Consider the following 21037-nt stretch of genomic DNA (forward strand, 5'->3'; position numbering starts at 1 on the left):
ACATTCTCCAACTGAGCTAAAAGTAGCCTGCCTGTTCCTCTGACTTTCAATAGTGCTTCTCCCAATGGATTGTAGGTGATATTCATTCTCCTTATCAACTTATCAACTTGATGCTTCCAGACAAAATTAAAGGGTACTTCACTAAAATAACTAGGTCCTCTGTAGCCCTAATTTGGAGTATACTGCTTCAGGACATTGGTAGAACTGGGATATGGTCTAGCCCTCTACTTTTGTGAAATGGTATCAACTCAGTGTTAGCACTAGGGATCAACTTCATTTACCAGGGCTCTGCTTTCCTCCTTAGGATCATCCATACACCATTAACACTTAAGTTTGTTGTTTTCTCAATGTGATGCACAAAGACCATGAAAAGGACAAATGGATGGCCCTTAAAATATGATTTTCTGAGTGGTCACTTGTGCATACATCAAAGTATCCTACCATCCTTTTTTGTTGATCCTTTCATCTTCACATTTGGCATGTGGTAGCAGACAAGAACTGAATCACTGTGGTAAGCCAATCCTATACAGACAGGTGGAAAAGGAAGAGGTAGAAAAGTTCCATTATTATTAGAATGAAACCCTACTGGTTCAGTTCTATGTTTGTATTTATTTGATAGATTTCAATTTCCTCCACGAGCTCAGGATAGTATTCATTCCCTTCTCCAGTGTTTTCCCATTACAACAATTCTGTGAAATAGCTCAGGCTGAGAAATAGTGACCCAGTGAGGTTCCATGTCTTGAGGGGAGGGGTGTGGATCTCTTCCAGCATCTTAACTGCTACACCACACCAGTTTAATGAGCATATCCTTACATCAATAATTCTATTCCTTGCCCTCATCCAGTGTTGCAGAAATAACAATTGTGCCAGGGTTATTAGCAGTACAACTTTCTGAAGCAGCAAAGCCGTTCTGTGTATGATTGAACACACTTTGGTTTCCATGTGACCTAACACTCTGATAATGCAGAAGTCTACTAATACCTGAGTGGAGCTCACAGGGGTTGAATTTTAGGACTCATGAGATACTTTATAGATTTTGTTCAGTTCTCTTGTGAATGTTTCTTTCTCTCCTACCCCCAGCCCTATCCCTGTCTTCATATTGCACAGCTGAATCTGGAGTCCTAGCACATTTAACAAAGGTAATTCTCACTGAACAATGGCAAACATGCCTAGAATTGTATGGAACCATTCAAAAATGTTTTGCAGACTGGCTGAAGTGGTGCCGTGTGTTTTATTACCTTGTTTTGTTACATCTACATAATGTTAAAATAGAAAAAAAATGTATTGACTGTACATTTGGCTCCAAGGAGTAGAATGGGAAGAATCAAGGAAATATATTATTTGCAATCATAAAAGCAGACAAGAATAATTAAGTGGTGCATGGGATTGTAAAGAATAGAGGGGTTTTAGTAATTGTTTTTTTTCCTCCAGGTTTTTCATATAACATTTGATTTGGCAAAGGATTGAAGCCTAGTAGCGCAGGATAAAAATAACTAATTTCCACCCAGGTTACAGGGAAAGAGTGATAGAAATAGTAGTTGTTTGAACCTGTTCGAGTTTCAGAAAGAATGGGAAAGACAGATTGGTTGCATGGAAATTAGAAAATATTTATTTCTCTGTGTTATACACACACACACAGAGAGAGAGAGAGAGAGAGAGAGAGAGAGAGAGAGAGAGAGTTATGCAGCGTTTATTAATTTAAGAAAATGTCAAGATATCTGCAAAGTGATATTGGCCCCAAATCAAGTAGCTATCATAGAAAGCATCAAACGTTGACGAGAAAGAATTGAGAGTTAAACTGTCAGATCATCCATTAAAAAAAAGATCTATCAAAAGATAGCTCAAGAGAAGTGAAATAAAGAGAAAAATCCCCATGGCTATCAGGATTATGAGGTATAAAGAGAATCGTTGAACAAAACCTGACAGAGAAAAATGAGAGAATTAGAGCAAGGAAAAGCAACCAAGCGAAGGACAAACTTTCCCAAACCCTAATAAGAGCCTACTTTGCATTCAGCTGACAGAAGGCCCTTTTATGTCACACAGGCATCCATAATCAGATGGCTAAAGCATCATCTCTGGTAAGCCTTTGGAACAGTAGGGGAAATACTGGAAGTGTTTGTAGGACGGAAAGGCCATTGAAATAGTGTTCTCCATCCCATTCTGATTTCCACTAGATACAATCCCATGAACTGATCTACTTCTCTTTTAGAATTATTTGTGCTCTTCGCCATCATTTAACCTTACAGTTACAAATTACATGATGATGTTCTGCACTATGTAAAATGACAAAGCCATTTTGTCATTCTTAAAAATTAATGTTGTTTCTTATGTTGTTACCTGTTTCCCCGAACCATGTCTGCATACTCTGAAACAATCATGTGATTTTCCCTTTTCCCTTTGTTAAACATTATGTCTTTGCTTGTTTTTTCCCCCTCTCTGACATTTCTTGTTCTTTTCATTATTTTATTTGGTTTTTTTTCTCACCTTTCCTTTTCCCTTTCAGTTTCTGAAATAGTGATGGGCTATTTCCCACCCTGGTGGTTATGCTGACAAATTGACAATGCTTCTTGCTGGATTTATGTTAACTGAAATCAGCATCCAGGTAGCAGTGTTGTGTGATGTAGACTTTCCAGTTGGCAAGGCAATGCCATGAGACTTTACTGAAGCTCACTAGAATTTGATTTGGTGTCTCAGAATGGAAAAAAGTCAGTGGCAACATTGCTAAGAGCTGAGTACATTATAAATGGTTGTATCAAATCAATCTTTTCCTCCTAAATTGTATTATTATTGTTACCTAGTGTTTAAATGCAACAGTTCCATTGGCTAATTAGACATCTGAGAGTAGATTTTTGCCCATTAAGACAATTTATCCTGAAAGATTTAAAATTGCTATTATTAAGCAAGCAAATGGTAACTTTGATTTCCTTCTGTCTCCACTTCTGAATTTACTACCATCTACCGACATCTTTGTTATAGAGAAGCAGTTACTCAATGTTTATTGGTATTGTTTCCCAAGATTTAAATGAGATATAAATTTTTATAGCAAGCATAGTATTTTAATGACTGTTTCATTATTTTACAAGGAGAACATGTATAGATACAAGAAATAATATTGATGGACAGCATGCCATTAAATAAACAAAAGCATTGCTTGAGTCATTTGTGTGCAAATCAGGATCTTCTTTTTTCATGCTTGGTTGTAAAATTATATACAGTCCAATATCTCCTGGTACAACATCACTTAAAAAAAAAATGATGCTGTGTGCTATCTGCTAGAGGAGAAGGAAGCTATCTTTGTAAAACTTGTAATTATGAAGTAATTCTATGAAATTTTTACTCTGAATTCCCTAATTTCCAGTTCATTCTTATTATTAGACTTAGACAGACTAGTGATCATGTGAGTATATTGCTATTAATTCACTCCTGCACATAGTAACTGATGGGGGGATTTTCACTGGACCTTCTCTTCCTTCAAACTCCATATAGCTCTAAAAATCTGCCTCAAGTGCTGGGATTTTTTTTTTTTTTTTTTAAGAATAGAATGGAAAGAAGCTTAAACAGCTTCAGTTTAAAGGGGAATTGGTAAAATTGGTTCCCTCTTCCATGAGCATCAGTCCTTTCAAGATGAAAGCCATGATCATTATAGAATATGGCTGATTACAAAACAGTCATCTGTCCAGAAGAAAGAACAGTCTTGTTGGGTTATTTCAAGACATTTCAAGGCCACTGCATTAGCATGGATTTGCTACTAAATTTCACAGAACACCAATTTTCAGATTATTTGTTTCATTATCTATCGTATATTATTTTGAGGAAAGTCAAAGAAGTTAGAAAGACATCTCTGGCAGTTTCTATAGATATCCTGTAACCACTGAATTTTGGATAAGTGGTTCATTTTATTTTTAGTCATTCTTATCCTATGTGAGAATATGACTTAATGTACAGTCTCCTTTTTATAAAGTATGAAAATTGGTGGCAACATTATATGATAGGATGAAACTGCAATAAACCTCTCTTTGGTATTCTTGCTTCCTTGACTGTTTAGATTTCTCATGTATTGGGATTTTGAATAAAAGATTTGTATGGCAAACCATCCAGTGTTATCCTTATGAAATTATTTTCAAATACTGCTTTTTCAAGTTGTGCTGAAGCAGGTGATATTCACCACTTGTTATGTACCTTACTTTTCACCTGCTTAAAGATTTTCTCAAAATAACTTGAAACCCATGATCTGATTAATTCTTTTCTTCAGTACAATTATTCCTTGTTTTAGAGGTTATAGCTATACTACCATTATTACTACAAACTAGAATTTTTACTTCTGTCCCAGTGGAGTAGGGAAAACATTACAAAATGTAATTCATTTGAATTGTGGCCAAGAAAGTTGGGAGACAAGTATTCTTAGTGTTTTAGTTGACAAGTGTGGCAGATAAGACAAATACACTTGTTTGAAATAGAAATGGTGAAATAGTATATATTTATTTATATGCTCATTTAGAAGTTAGCTCCTCCTCCCTCAAAAGCTCCTAGCCTTAAAATAGCTTTAAAGGGTTCCTCATAACTTTTTCATGACTCCAGTTCTCAGAATGTGGTAAGAGCTGCCATCCAGGCAGATTCTTAAAATTCTTGCAAGGGCTCTAATATCAGGATGACTTAAGGAGGCAAGGACATAATTGGTGCATGGTTTACTTTTTATTCTTCTCCTCCCCCCTCCCCCCTTAGCCCATCAGCTGTCAGCTAGATGTGAATATCCAGAATGTTGTTGCTGCAATGGGCCATTCTCAGAAAATGATTAAATGACAGGTTGTAGGTACAGCAAGAGAATCTTGCCAAACATGTCATGGAAAGAGATTGATGTTCATTCATGATGAGAGGCCTTGTTGGAGGAGAGGGATCTTCAAGTTTATGTCATCATTCAGCAGGCTAGAATAATAATACAGTGATCATGAAAGTTAAGCTTCATCTGATCACAGAGGCAAGTTCTGGAGATGGAGAGAGAGAGAGAGAGAGAGAGAGAGAGAGAGAGATTCTGTCTGTCCATCCATCCATCCATTTATTTTGTGGCATAATTGCTTGCTCAATTCCCTTTATTACTCCCCATAATATGCTTGAAAAGTTTTATTTGTATTTCAGGGACTATGAGACTGTCCTCATTTAGAAATATAAATGTAGAAATTACTGGTGCACATTTGACAGCTGTAAGTGCTTCCACTGGCAACATGTCTGTCTTTTTTGCAGGCAAAGAAATATAGATCTCTACCCTCTACATTATAATCATATGCCAAATAGTCCCCACCCTTCAATTGCATTTCCTAGTTTTATTGCTGCCTCCTCTCCATATTTAAATTACTTGCTTCTGTTGGGTCAGTCTTGGGTTCATTAAATATAACAAAAGCAGATGTCCTAAGGGAGGAGGAAAGTATTCAGAGTGAAAATGTTTGTAAAGGGATACAGATTTCAGATTTAAAGAGCTCAGACTTGGGAATTGTTCAGAGCATTGATATCCATAACTCAATCCCCTTCTCTGTGTCTTATTTGCATGCACATCACCATGTTCTTCTATTCTGGAGTGCCCCAAAAGGCCAGAATCAACTAATTATATGTACTTCCCTTATCCTCCCAAGATAGTATATAAATTTCTCTTATGTTGGTCCATGTTCAGAATTATTATTTGATTCAGTTTCTTAGTGGACATAATTTCCTCAAAATTTTATTTATATGATCAAGTGTATATTGAGTAGTTACTTTTAGTGAGGAATATGCTAAAGAAATTCTTTGCCATGTTTTCTGAAGCTTGCAGTTGACATCTAGAGTGCCTTTTTTATATAAGCCCACTGATATTTGTTTTGAGGTGCTAATATATGTCCACCCCAACTATGGGTTTTGGGGACTTTAATAGTCTTGTTTTAAACATTTTATTTAATTATCTCCAATGTGGTTGGTTAATTGTACATTGCTTTGAAGATACTGGGAAGTCTGAAAGTGAAATAATAGATGTTTTGAATTTGACCTTTTTAATATGACTTGTAGGAGATTTTGAAAACATGGTTTTGCAACTCATAAATGTGATGACAAGCAAGTAAATGCAGTTGCAATATGTTCTCCTTTATTTTTCAAAGGTATTCTGATTTAAAGGTGACAATATTTTAACAAGGTCAGTCCCTAATGTAGTAGCATCTATTGTGGTGCAATCTATATATCGTTAGACAGTGACTCCTATTATTTTGCATTGCTGTGCCACCTAGGGCTGATAATGATTGGAAATCAGTAATGTGTGGATGGTTAGGTGTTGCCATCCCTGAACTCCAAGGAAGACTAGTTTGAGCAGTTGGCCCAAAGAAAGCGGTGGTCATTGAATCCCTACAGAGTAAGAGGATGTGTATTGTGCACACCTGACATTTGTCAACATAAAGGAAATGATATGTGAATTGATGAACATTTGTTCCTCCCTATCCTATCCTTCATAGTGATACTAATGATCTTTATCTTGATTAAGGTACTTATCAATTTTTTTTAGGTGAAGATGTAACTGATGATTTTTGTGCTGACTCTCCTTCGCCTTCCAAAACAACAACTTGTGAAGTACCCTGTGGAATGGACTGTGTTGTGACTGAGTGGTCACAATGGTCACCTTGTTCTCACTCATGTTCCAATAAAAATTCAGATGGGAGGCAAAGCAGAACAAGATCTGTACTGGCATTACCAGGAGAAGGTAAACAAATTTTCAGCTTATTTGCTTGTTTCCAAATAGAATTCTTGTGAAATAGCAAAGTTGGCATTGTGCTTGGGAATCTTTTTCTAACAGAAGATACTGTAAATGCTCAGGTTTCATTCTAGTAGTTTCCAAACACTTAGATGTCCTTAGTCCTTAGATCACAGTCTTCAGATCACCAATACTTGAGAAAATGTATTGTCTTTATGAAAATAAATATTTGAGGTGAATAAAATTGTAGTCTAAGAAACCTTTTTTGATAGTGTTAAATTTTCAACATAGAATTACATCTACCTTTTTTTTTTTTTTTTTTACTATGACAGTAGTGCAGTTTATCTCCTGTTCTAAAGTCTTTATAGTTTTATACTGGAGGCTGCCATACTAACAGAAACCACAATCAATAATTGTTATGAATGCAGATGGATAGAATTATCAGATGCAAGTTTTTAAAAGGTAAAAACCTATATATATATAGAAATAGAGAGGATGTGGAAAGTAAAGGCCAAAGTGGTCCCAGTGGTGGTAGGAGCACTCGGGGCCGTGACTCCTAAGCTGTAAGAGTGGCTACAACAGATCCCAGGAACAACATCAGAGCTCTCTGTCCAGAAGAGTTGCAGGGCTAGGAACAGCTAAGATACTGCGCAGAACCCTCAAACTCCTAGAGTACCTGAGATTGAGGAAGACATGTACCACCCATAGGGGTGAGAGCAGAATTTTATAGTAAAGGATGGTATGCAGTGGTTTTGGCTTTTCAAGGTTGTGTTCCATTTCACATTCCAATTCAGTGGTTTCCCAAGTGAATTATTTAATTAGTTCTAATAACGGTTATTATTAACTTACAACTTGGGAGAAAAAATTACACCTACAAAGTTATATATAATATCCATCAATCCATTATAACATTAAATTGTAGATGATAACTTTGGAGTCATGATATAATGAAGTTTTTAATATAGTACATGTATGTATGCATGTGTGTATGTGTGTGTGTGTGTAGTCCTTGGGGTTCTCTGAGCTTGGTTCTTTTCTTGCAATCCTTTCATTACCTGGCTAGGTAACATCTTCAGTGCTAAAATGGGATGGTGTTTGCTTTCTGTTTATGTGCTGTGGCCTGCCTTGTCAGTGCTGGTAGGGGTGGGGGTTTTGTTTTGCTCCTCTGGTAGTTCTTTGATTAGCATATGTTTACTGCTTGATTGTGTGCCTGGTGGTAACCTTTGCTTATCTGGGTGATGACTGCTGGTGATGATTGAAGGTGATTGATTGCTGGTGAGGCGATCTTCTGGTCTTTTGTCTCTTTTGAATAGTATGTAGATGCTGTTTATCTCTATGAATTGCTGCCTTGTCTGAATACCAGGCTTCCAAGAATTCTCTTGCATCTTTGGATTTAGCTTGGTCTTAAATGCTGACAGCTTCCCAGTTAAAACTATGGTTGAGTCTGTCCGTGTGTTGTGAGATTAAGGAATTTTCATCATGTCTTCTGATTGCTAGTTGGTGCTCGTGGATGCAGTCTGCTAGTCTTCTGCCTGTCTGTCCTATGTAGTGTTTGTTACAGTCTTTACACTGTATGTCGTAGATGATTTCTGTTTTTTCTTCTTGGGCTACTGGGTCTTTTGGTTTACTTAGGGTATTTTGGAGTGATTTTGTTGTTTTGTGTGCTACAGAGATGCCATATGGTTGTAATAGTCGGTTGGTGGTTTCTGAGACGTTTCTGATGTATGGTAGTGTGATCCTTTTCATAGCTTGTGTGTGGCCGTGTTGTAGTAGGTTGAGTGGTCAGGCACTTTTTGATAAAATTATGTGGATATCCATTTTGTTGAAAGATGTTGTATAGGTGGTCTTTTTCCTTTTTCTGCTGTTCTGGGTTGCTGCAGTGTGTTTGTGCTCACTTGAATAATGTTCGTACACAGCTCCTCTTCTGGGAGGTTGAGTTGTTACTTTGGTAATGGAGTACTTGTTTAGTGTGGGTTGTCTTCCAATAGACTTGGGTTTCTAATTTGCTGTTGTTTCCTCTGCTGATGAGGATATCCAGGAAGGGTAGCATGTTGTTGTTTTCTTCCTCTCTGGTGAATTTTATTCCTTTGAAGATGTTGTTAAAGGTTTCATATGTCTTCTCTAGTTGTGTCTTTTTTATTATAACAAATGTGTCATCTACATACTGGAGCCATACTTTAGGTTGTATGTCGGGAAGTGCTATAGCTTCTAGGTGTTGCATTACAATCTCTGCTATGAGTCCTGACAGTGGTGATCCCATGAGCGTGCCTCTGATTTTTTGGTATATTTGTCCATCAAACTGAAAATAGGTGGTGAGGCAGAGGTTGATGAGGTCCATGATTCTGGGTATTGATCTGGGTGTATTTGGTTAAGTCAGGTATGTTGTGTAGTACTGCTGATATGGATTCTTTTGCTAGTTCTGGATTTATGGGTGTAAAAAGTGCATATTCACCTCTATTGGGGTGTGTGTGTGTGTGTGTGTGTATATATTCAGATAGGGAAATCTATTAAATGGCAATGCATGTTCTCGGTAATGCATCCCGATATCCAGGGAAGTGAAAAACTAATCTCGATATTTTCATGTTAACATTAAATGTATTTTCCTTTGTATATTTAAATTCTGCTTAATTTTACTCAGTTTATGGAACTAGGCTGCTACAATTTATTCATCTGGCTTTTATCTATAAAATAAGCTGAGTTTAAAATTTACAGGAGTTAATTAAAAACAGAAGATGTGACATTTCTATTACTCATGGAATTGATCCAGGAGAAGAATACTGTACAACACATAAAAATGAAGAAAAAAATGGGGTTCTAAAAAAAAAATCTACTCACATATATTAATATATGTAAATTTAATACATTTGCATATATTAAATCATCATATTTGTAAGGTCCTTCAGAGCAGATTTTAAAAGCCTGAATCAATGTGCAAGTGGAATAATTTGTACTAAATAAATTGAACATATTTTTTTTCTAGAAACAAACTAATATCAGTGAAAATATCATACATTTCCCTGATCAGTGAATCAATGTACTGGGTAGCAACAACAAGAATAAATTGTTAATTTAATCATTATATTAATTCAGGGTCATTGTCTGTGTTGACTGTTAGCACCCATATAGATTCTCTTGAGGATAATCTGTCTTCAGCTTGACCTTTAGGTCTCTCAGTGGTATATTCATTGCTGTCATAATCAAGTCTATCTATCTTGCTGGTGGTCATCCTCTTCTCCTTTCTTCAACTTTCCTGGCATTATGGACTTCTCAAATGAGTTGGATCATCACATAATGTATATAAAGTAGAATGGTTTGGGCATAGTCATTTGTGTCACAAGTGAAAATTCTGGATTGATTTATTCTATGATCCATTTGTTTATTTTCCTGGCTATCCATGGTATCAAGCATTATATAACATAAGAAGCAGAGGCAATCACCATGTGTAGTTACTATTTGTACTTCAGAGACACTTCAGTCAGTAAGGGCAGTATGGGAGAAGCCAGAGCTAAATGTCTCTTAAACAACTATAAATAATTATATAATTTTCCATATAATCATTAAAAACAATTGAGTCACACAATTCCCATGGAATTAAGGTTCATCAGCTGCACAGAAATCCTTCATAGATATAGGAAGCTGTATACTACAGATAGCCTCCTCTATGCATGGGGGGGTGGGTAGAATGAGGTGGCTTGGGCTAGCGTATTTAAGTCTCCTCCTCCGTGGATGTGGGTAGACTATCTCAACTTTAGATTCATCCACCTAGGGTGCTTATTGGATCCCAGTTACCCTTTGCTGAGGAGACAGCTTCACAATGGAGCGTCAGCCCATATGGCGTAGACCAGACAAAGAAATAGATACCAGGTGTGCCTAAAATTACTTTTATTAAGTTTGTCTACTGTTACAGAATTTTGCAAGTCTGAATGTGCTTCTCCTCCTCTCTCTTTTATCTTCATGTGAATTCAGGGTGTGTGTGTGTGAGAGAGAGAGTGAGAGAGAGAGAGACTTCTGAACCCCTCCACCCTCCTTTGGGCTTCTGGGTTTCTTCTCCTGATTGCCTTGGTAATGGTTCTTCCCTTTCTCCATCAAGGTCATCCTCTTTACTCTGTACACTTCAGCTCCTCACTTCTCCTCACGAAATGTTCTTTTAAGACATTTATTCTATCCTAGAATGTAACCTACTACAGCCGTGGCCTCAGCATACAGCTCTTCAACAGCACTTCTCCAGCAGCTGCCTCTTGGCTGCACAAATCCAAATGTCCAGTAAATGAGAGAAAAACTCTACCTCTTTGCCCCACTTAGTGGTCAGTAGGTCAACAGGCCAGTTGTTCTGGAGAAAGTAAGTGAATATTGTTGTTCAGTTGTTAAGTCATATCTGACTCTTCGTGACCCCGTGAACCATATCGCACCAGGCCTTCCTGTCCTTCACTGCCTCTCTGAGTTTGCTCAGTTTCATGCTCATTGCTTCAGTGGTGCTATCTAACCATCTCATCCTCTGCCATCCTCTTCTCCTTTTGCCTTCAATCTTTCCCAGCATCAGGGTCTTTTCCAAAGAGTCCTCTCTTCGCATTAGGTGACCAAAGTATCTGAGCTTGAGCTTCCAATGAGCAGTCAGGGTTGATTTCCTTTAAGATTGACTGGTTTGACCTCCTAGCAGTCCAGGGGACTCTTAAGAGTCTTCTCCAGCACCACAGTTCAAAGGCAAATGAATATACCTGAGAGCTAAAACAAACAAACAAACATGTAGCTCTGTCACGCACCCACCTCCCTTATTGAATTTCAGCTCCAGAAACACTTTTTCAGCAGCTGCATCTGGACTCCATGTCTCCAGGTGACTGCTGCCTGGATGACAGATGAGCTCTTTACTGCCATCTAGTAGTTTTAGGTTGATAGGTTGACAGTCCTTTAGAAAAGGCAGGCAGGCAGGCAGGCAGGCAGGCAGGGCTCTGTCCTTACACATACCACCCTGGCATACATTCTGTATGGTGATTGGCACCTTTTGACTCAGGAAAAAATGCCAATCGGTGCCTTTCCAGTGCCACATGAAGGACTTGTAGAAACCACAGCATAACGTGGCCCTGCTCCAGCTGTGCTTTAAGGCAAGTTGTGGGGCAGTGCAATTTATACCATCATGATTTCCTCCTGACTCTAAGAAGAGAGGAAAGCACAGCAAAGAGGCCTTGGAGATGAGCCCTGGATATACAGAGCAATGTTCCTTCCCTGAAATGGAAGAGCTGTGGCTTGGTCATGCTGACTGGTTGGAAAAATGCTACAGGTTCTCCACTCTGGAGTAAGAAATACATTCCTTCCCTTGTTTTGGACTGTGATCCTTCAAATTCATCTGTGTGAATTTTAAGTGTTAATTTCTTTAGGCCAAACCATTTTTAGGCACAATCTGTGCCTTCATTTCAGTTTCTCATATTTAATGCAAAAAAAGGAAACATTTAAAAAAAATAAAAATATTTTCATATTTTCCTGAAGTGTGATGATGGTGATGATGACAATGATTTTATTTCTGAGCTCTACTTCTCCCTCAGTGTTATTTTATAGTTTTTCTACAGGAATAATGTGATTAAATTGATTATTACTTGGATAGATTATAGCTGTTTAAGAGTAGTTTAGTTTTACAGTAATCAGTGGACCCCAAACCCCCATTTAAGACAGCATGTTTCACCAAATATTTTTAAAGATATTGCGCTACTTCAACCTCAGGAAGTGGTGTGCTTTTGTCATTTCGCCATTTTTAAAAAAACATTAGGCATTTCAGAAAGAGATAATTATCAACTAAGGAATTCAATATCAATAACCTCTACTGTTATCAGAGTTGTCTCTGATGGGCTCAATTTTTTCCTACAGCACTCTATATTTACTTTATGCATAAAGATTCAGAAAAAATGCTGTGAGTATTCAGTAATGATAAAAGCTTACAGAGTCCTAACTATACTCTTAAGACTTCCCCCCCCCCCCCCCAGGCTGGGTTGAATGGGTTCCATGAGGGACTAAAGGCAGGGAAGGGGCAGAAACCTGAAAGTGCTGTCTTGAACACACACACAGCCATTCCATCTGCTCCCAACTCCACACTGCTCTTCTCTCAACTGTCTGCACATCAGTAACATTTGCAAATGGTCCACTCAGAAGGTGGCTTTCCCACCTTTCCCTCACCACTACTTGATTATTTTATTTTCCCATATTCACATATAAAAATCCAACTTCTTGCCTGCCCCCAAATTCCAATGAACATTTCCCTTGGCAGCCACGTTTTCTAAATGGCAGCTGAGGGAGTTGAAAGCAGAAAGAGCTAGAAATCCACCAGGAGTTTCTAACTTGCTTAGCAGCGCAAGAGAGATTGTAGTGAGTCCTTCCTTCTTTCTCTACTTTCCACGTTGCACACCATACTTGTGTGTATGCACGTGCATGTCCCTAAGAGATCTGTTTAATCATCAAGGTAGTATCCTGTGCAAATGTACTTAAGAATGAAGTCCCATTGAGTTGCAACTGAATTACCTTCAAGGGAGAAGGAACAACTTACAGACCTTTTGACTGCTTTCACATTACAAGCAATATTTTCCTGGGTAGAATTGTGAATCTCTGGATAGAGCTTTTAAAAGAATATCCTGAAATTGCCAGTCAAGCATTGAAATGTCTTTGCCTTTTACAACAACAGACTTTCATGGGAGAACCTTTTCTTTATATGCAGCAACAACAATAAAAAAAAGTATAGCAAGTATAGAGTCATATGAAAAAGTAAGTACACCTCACTGAATTTTTTGACTTTTTCAGCATATTTTAGCATACAGATATTTAATCTTTGTTTCAACAATATTGATAAAAGGAATATAACAAATACCATGCACTATTTACATGTTATAGTCCATTGTATAATTTAAATAAACATGAATGCAAATTTTGCATGTGGAAAAGGTAAGCACACCTCTACGTTTATCACTATCTCAAATACCTAAAATTAGAATCAGATGCACCAGATCAGATGCACCATCTTTAGAGAGGATCTGGGAGGAACCTGTCTTAATGAAACCTCAGACATTTAGTTTGATTTGTTCTTTGTTTTTGAAGTGTTTAGTATCACCATGTCTAGACTGAAAGAGTTCTCTGAAGCTTTCAGAAAGAAGGTTATAGATGCCATCTGAGTCTGGAGAAGGATCTAAGAAGATCACCAAACAATTGGACATCAATCATTCCACTCTCCAGAATATCATCTACAAATGGAGATTTCAAACCACTGCCAACTTGCCCAGGCCAGGCCATCCCAGCATGTTCAGTCTGAGAACAGAATGCAAGATGCTGAAAGAAGAGTCTAAGAACCCCAGAATTTCATCATGTGACCTACAGGTAGCTCTTGCCACTACTTATGTCCAAGTGCATCAGTCTACTGTTAGAAAGAAGCTGCACAAATTAGATCTACATGGGAGGTGTGCCAGGAGGAAACCTTTGCTGTCCAGAGAGAACATCAGGGCAAGACTAAACCTTGCTCTTGAACACCTAGGCAAAGGCCAGGGTGTCTGGAAAATGTGCTCTGGACAGATGAGACAAAGATAGAGTTATTTGGCCACAGTACTAGACAACATGTTTAGCAAAAGCAAAGACAACATTTCACCAAAACAACCTGATACCAGTTGTAAAGCATGGTGATGGAAGTGTTATGGTTTGGGGCTGCTTTTCTGTATTAGGGCTTGGGCAGCTCTCCATCATAAAATCCACTATGAATCCTTCTTTGCATCAAAGGTTGCTTGAGGATAATGTGAGACCATCTGTCAGAAGATTAAAGCTCAACCAAAGTGGACCTTGCAACATGACAATGACACTAAAGATTCAGTAAATCCATCAAGGAATAACTGAAAAAAGAAAGGAAGCAAGCAAGCAAGGAAGTGAACTCTGGAAATGGAAATGAATTCTGGAATGGCCAAGTCAAACTTCAGATCCAAATCCCATTGAGATGCTGTAGGGTGATTTGAAACGGGCTATGCATGTGAAAACCCCTCAAACATTGCATTGCTGAAAAAATTCTGCATGGAACAATAGCAAAAAAATGTTCCCAGTCGATGTCAGACTGGTAGACAGTTATAAGAAAAGCCTACTTGAGGTTGTTTCTACCAGTGGGGGCAATGCCAGGTATTAGAGCCAAGGGTGTATTTACTTTTTCCACAGAAGGAAATGGCATATCTGTTATTTTTTGTTGAATAAATGATTGCAATGTCAATTTTCACAGTTTTATGTTCAATTACATCTACTTATCTTTATATACTGTTTGAATGAAGATAAAATATTGATATGTCCACACATGTTAAAAAAGAAAAAAAATTACATGGGGTGTACTTACTTTTTTACATGACTATAGAAGTAGGCTAAATATAGAAAATATCTCTACTTGCAAATAACGTTAATTGTTCTAAGTATTGAGCTTTTATCCAAGGAAGAGCAGCACATCTCAGTCATTGAATATTGATTTGTTGGTTAAAACATTAATCTTCCAAATAATTGTAAAATTCAAGTTCTATTTTTGTACTTTGAAAATATTAATTTTACATTTACAATAAGCAGTTTACTTTTAATTTTATTCCTAGATCTCTATTACTAGTATTTTTTTTCTCTTGATCAAAGGTTCTGGGATTTTTTTCTTAAACTGACGCTTTAAAGCGTTTGAAAACCCTGTTCTAAGACGTGGGTAACATATTTAAAGACTCCTCTTCTTTGATTGACCACTGTAATGTGTACAACTTGGTTTTGGAACTTTGTTTACTGCAGCCAGGATGTTGTCTTGAACAGTAGCATTATTTCTGAAACCATTAGTACACATTTTGTTGCTTTTATCACATACAGGTGGAAAGCCCTGTCCTCCTACTTCTGCACTCCAGGAGTATCGCCTGTGTAATGAGCATTCTTGTAATCAACTATACTGGGAAGCATCTGCATGGAGTCTCTGTTCAGAAAATGCCTTGATAACAGCTCTGAATACTACTACCAATTGGAATGGCAAGACAACCTGTGGAGTTGGTGTACAGACTAGGAACGTCTTCTGTGTGAAAAATAACGCTGGGCAGGTCCCAGCTAAAAGGTATACAGTATGGCTATAATATTTGGTTTATTCTCCTCTAAACACTCTCATATTTCAGTTTTATACAAATTGGAAAAGGCCATTGTATAACTATCCACTTACCAAGAAGATGAACACACCACCATCATTACCACATAACTCCTCTCTTTCTCTGGCAAGCACATGCTTCCATTTCTAGAAGATGAGCAGAACTACATTAAACTAGTCCACAGGTAGTCAAATAGACATAATGGTCTCTCACACGTAAAGTATAAAGCTGATATAGCTGTAAATTTTAATATAACTTGAAAGCAATGTCATGTGACCACCAATGCATCTCAATATGCAAAGCATGTCTTTCTCCCAGGTTAGATGGAAAAGTAGGTCGTAACTGCTTTTCTGAACCCTAGGAGAGATATAAATGTGCAGAAATCCTTCTGGCCACAGCTGCCATCTGCAGGAGCTATGAATCCTAGAGGACCCCCAAATTGTGGATCATCTCTGAGTTGAGGAGTACAACCCCATTCAGAGACAAAAATAGTGCTACCCTGGAACTGTTTGGCCCAAAGATGCAAAGTCTGTTCTCCCCATCTGGACATAATATGTTAAGCTTTTTCTTCTCCCCCAGCCCAAAGTTTCACCATAAAGGAAGCTCTCATATAAGAAACAAATACATTTGTATGGGTTCTCCAGGGTTTGTAGTTAAGTACTGTGGTTGTTGTTTTAATCTGCTAAGGGCAAAGCTTCTGGGCACATGAGGCCAAATTATATTGAGCTCCTTTACAGAATGATTATTGGAAAATGCTTTCAAAACTGATTCTGTTTCCTTTAATGTAAGTTTACTAGGACTCTGTAGATGTTGAAAAGGATTTGCAAGAATCCTTTTTAGACCTTAGGTGAATAAAACTGCTCTCTGCTATTTGCTTAAACAGCCCTCAAAAGGTATTGCTGCTTTAAGAGTCACATTAACTTTAATAAGTAAGATTCCTTAAAGCAGCAGCACCTTTTTCAGGATCACAAAGAAGCCTGTAAAATTAGCCTATTTCAAAGGATAGCAGAGAGGTGCTGTGTACACATGAGGTTTGAAATACTTTTTCCAAATCAGATTTGAAGTGTTCATAGCCCTGTGCTCAATCCTCAGATAAAAAGGTGCTGAATAACTACTATACTGTGAGGTTTTATTGGAGTTATCCAATGAAAAACAAATTTGATTCAAAGGAACATATTTAGCCTTGCAGCTGACCTAATCTGCTTGGCTTTAGTAGCTCAGAGAAATGAGAAATACAGATGTTTTTGCATTTTTTTTCCAAATCAAGACATTGCTAATTACTTTTTTGCTCTGTTAATGAGTCTAGAGAATTACAAACTAGTTTTAATTCTTATTGGATCTTTCTGTCTCTTTCTCAAAAAAAAATCTGCTAAAAATGAGCAGGTTGTGTTGACTCCCGTACAGTTAATTAAAATGCTTTAAGATAATGAGACTAATTGACAAGGAAAAAAAAAGCCTTCTGTTCCTTCAGAAGAAGAAACCTCATCAGCTTTATTTCATTATACATTGTTTAAAACATAATTTGGCCATTACCCTTATATAGAAGTCTAATGACATGGATATTTTGCTCAAGCAGATGCTGTAGAATATTGCGATAGGCCTGGAGTGTCAAAAGAGCATATGACCTGAAAAAATAGTGAAAGAACTCCTTCCTCTAACATAATGTGGTTATAATGTAACATGTCCATAGCCACAGAGATCTGTGAAATTGGTACTTCTATCTAATATTTCAGTAGAAAAAAATGATTTAGTTTGGTCACCCAAGGGCTCATTTGGCCTTACATGCCTCAGTGAATGTGAAGAACTGAAGGAAGTTTGTGCTAACATACATCTTTTGCCAGACCTGCCTTTCTTAGTCATGATAATCCAGTTGATTATATTTTTCTCATTGACTTTGGAATTTCTTCTTCAGAGGAAACAAGGATGTCAATACTGAAAATTATTTAAGATCCTGGTTTGTTCTGGAACTGGTACTCAAGTTTTCTGAGTTCAGAAGAAGCCAGTTACAGTCCAAATGAAACTAGAATCTGGGATTTATTTGCAAACTTCAAGTATTAACTGCAACCGATCAAGAGAGCATATAAGAGGGGGAGGGCAGGAGGGAGGGAGAGAGCTACACATGCACATCCACACACACACACACAGGCACATATACATACTTACTTATATGAAGCAGATGGTGTGACTGATTAGCTTTGATTAAGGAGGGTTAGCTTTGCCAGCTGTGGAAATAAACGGTATAGTAAAGGGAAATATTAAGCCGGGAAGAATATTATGGGATATCACTTATAATGGAAAAAAGTAAATAAACAAATATTTGATGGAACTTTTTTCAAATTTTTAATCACTTGTCTTTACCCTGGCCCACTGAGGGATTATTGGTAAACTACCTATTTACCTATCTGCAAGATAGCTCTGATCAAGGGGACGCGGTGGCGCAGCGGCTTAATGACGCTGAAAGTTGCCGGCCAGAAATGGTCGACGCTTCAGCGGTTCGAGTCCAGCCTTCGCGTTAACAGGGTGAGCTCCTGTTTCCTCCCCAATTCCTGTCAACCCAACAGGTCGAAAACCCACATGAGTAGATAAATGGGTACTCTCACTCCGGTGGGAGGAAAAATGCTGGCGGCGCCTTGCAAAAAGGAGTCGGGAGCAGTTGCCGGTAAACGCGAAAAACTGCACGCGCCCGAAAAGGGCGCGAAGCAATGGAAAACCCGCCTCCTGCGCTCGCCAGCTGGGCTCTGCTCTAGGAAGGAGGCTCTGGCAAACCACTTCCGAAAAACAATTGCCTTGAAAACTGCAAGGACTCGTCCAAGCAGTCACTGCAGGGTCAGCAATGACTGAGCTCAGACCAAAAAAAAAAAAAAAAAGATAGCTCTGAGATAACAAAACTGATTCTGTTTATTTCAAAATCCAAGCTAATAGTAGTCCTGCTTTGGACTGGAATTTTTTTGCACAGCATCTTGTTGGTGGCAGAAGCCATTTCTTTTAGAAGTGTCCCTACTTTCACACATCAACTGTGTATTTGGTTGTTAGATTTATATCCTGCCTTTCACATAAGAGCTCAAGGTGGCATATATAGTGCTTCCTATTTTTCTACATAACAACTTTGTGAGATAGGCTGGGTTGAGAGAAAGTGAATGGCCTAAAGTCACCCAGTGATCTTCCATGACTGAGGGTGAGCTAGAACCTGGGTATCCCCAGAGCCAGTCCCACACATTATCCACTATAGTACATTATACCATAATACCAGAGAAGAGCACACGTTACATGGGCAAGCCATCCGCTCTTTGCACAGGTAAAACTATGCTAGGATTAGCATAGTACATATGTACAAAAATATGGTATTTATTCATTCATTCATTCATTCATTCATTCATTCATTCATTCATTCATTCATTAAATTTATATGGCCACCCATCTCAGACAAGTGACTCTGGGTGGTGAACAGTCATAAAATCAATTAAAACTAAATTACAAACACAATACAATACAATACAATACAATACAATACAATACAATACAATACAATACAATACAATACAATACAATACAAATATACACACACACATACAGTAGCTGAGAAAATTATAATCCATTCCTGTGCATAACCAGGAAATGGGGCCCTTCACACACTCGGGGCCCCAGGCACAAAGCCAGGTCTTCAAGGCCTTCTGAAAAGCCAGCAGGAATCTCAGGAAGGAGGATGTCCCGGAGGGCAGAGGCTATGGCAGAAAAGGCATGTCTCCTGTTCCCTGCCAGCTGGCATTCCTTGGCTGATGGGACTCAGAGCATACCCATCCTGCCATACCAGATTGGACAGGTAGAAACAAATGGGAGAAGTTGATCCCTCAGATAACCCAGTCCCAAGCCATGGAGGGCTTTAAAGGTGACTACCAGCACCTTGAATTGCACCCGGAAACACACTGGCAACCAATGAAGCCCCCAAAACAGTAGTGTTACATGTGCTGAATAGCTGACACCATTTACAACCTGTGCAGCTGCATTCTGTACCAGCTGAAACTTCTGAAGGCTCCTCAAAGGCAGTCCCATGTAGAGTGTGTTGCAGTAGTCTAAACGGGAGGGCATGAGGGTATGAATGACTGTGAGCAAAGCTTCCCAGTCCAGGAATGGACGCAACTAGCACACAACCCAAAGGTGTGGAAAGGCTCTCTTGGCCATCGCTATCACCTGTTCTTCCAGCAGGGGCCGTGAGTCTGAGAGGACCCCCAGATGTGCACCGGGTCCATCTGAGGCAGTGCTGCCCCATCCAGAACCAGAGGTGGAAAAACCTTGGTGCCGGAATGCCTGAGTGCCCAAAGCCACTCAGTCTTGCTTGGGTTGAGCTGAAGCCCATAGTGCCCATCCAGGTCCCTATAGCCTCCAGGCACTGAGACAGGACATCCACAGCATCACTCAGGCAGCCCATGATGGAGATATAAAGCTGGGTATCATCAGCATACTGATCATACCTCACCCTAAACTGTCAGATCACCTCACCCAGTGGTCTCATGTAGATGTTAAATAAGATATTAAATAAATATTTTATAGCAAAAAATATAACATTCTTAATTTTTCCTCCCAACTAAAGTATTGCTAGCTGTAAGATGCCAGCGTCCTGCCTTCTTTTCTAAGCTTTATGTTCTATGTCTCCTATAACTCATTTAGTTTAAGTTGCTACAGGTGAGTGGGGGTTGGAGTCTGAGTCTGAATTTGTGAATTTAATCACAATAACAAAGAGAAAAATAGTATGTGACTTGACCTGCTTATTATATTGTATTTGACTATTTATGAAACACATTCAGTTTTGCTCCAAAAGCTGCTATGGAAATGATTAAGCATAGGATAACTTCAAGAAAATCTATGTATCTACATAAATATTCAATTTACCTTAGAGTGCAATTTATGAAATGAGGATTTTTCCTTCTCTTTATTTGAAGGAAACAGGAGCTAAATTCATTTTCCATTTTACAGGCTTCCAAATAGATAGAAAAATGAATAGTGCCTGGAAATAAATTTGAAAGAGATAATAGAAACAACACCAACAAAAAGGCATTATATACAGAGAATTCATCTGAGAACAATATGCAAACTTATTAAAACAATGCATTTCACCATACGCTTGGATTAACTAACAAAAGCTTGACATTATTAAATTTGCACACAATTATGGGCATATGATTTATGTTTGGTTCCTACCAAATTTTTGGCTGTGGATTGAAACAAAGTATATTCT

At 38.2% G+C, this 21037-nt stretch overlaps 1 protein-coding gene across 1 annotated transcript in view; it reads left to right on the forward strand.

Annotated features, from left to right (window-relative positions):
- Nucleotides 1–21037, forward strand: part of THSD7B (thrombospondin type 1 domain containing 7B) — a 307764-nt gene that overhangs the window by 78990 nt on the left and 207737 nt on the right. The window contains exons 7-8 of the mRNA XM_088145129.1: nt 6518–6712; nt 15542–15776. Coding sequence (XP_088001255.1) covers nt 6518–6712; nt 15542–15776 — 430 coding nt within the window. The remainder of the gene's footprint in view (nt 1–6517; nt 6713–15541; nt 15777–21037) is intronic.

This window comes from Python bivittatus, unplaced genomic scaffold, assembly GCF_059951505.1.
Source record: "Python bivittatus isolate LINGU-HERP-01145 unplaced genomic scaffold, Pbiv_v1 ctg000480_np1212, whole genome shotgun sequence".
NCBI lineage: Eukaryota > Metazoa > Chordata > Lepidosauria > Squamata > Pythonidae > Python > Python bivittatus.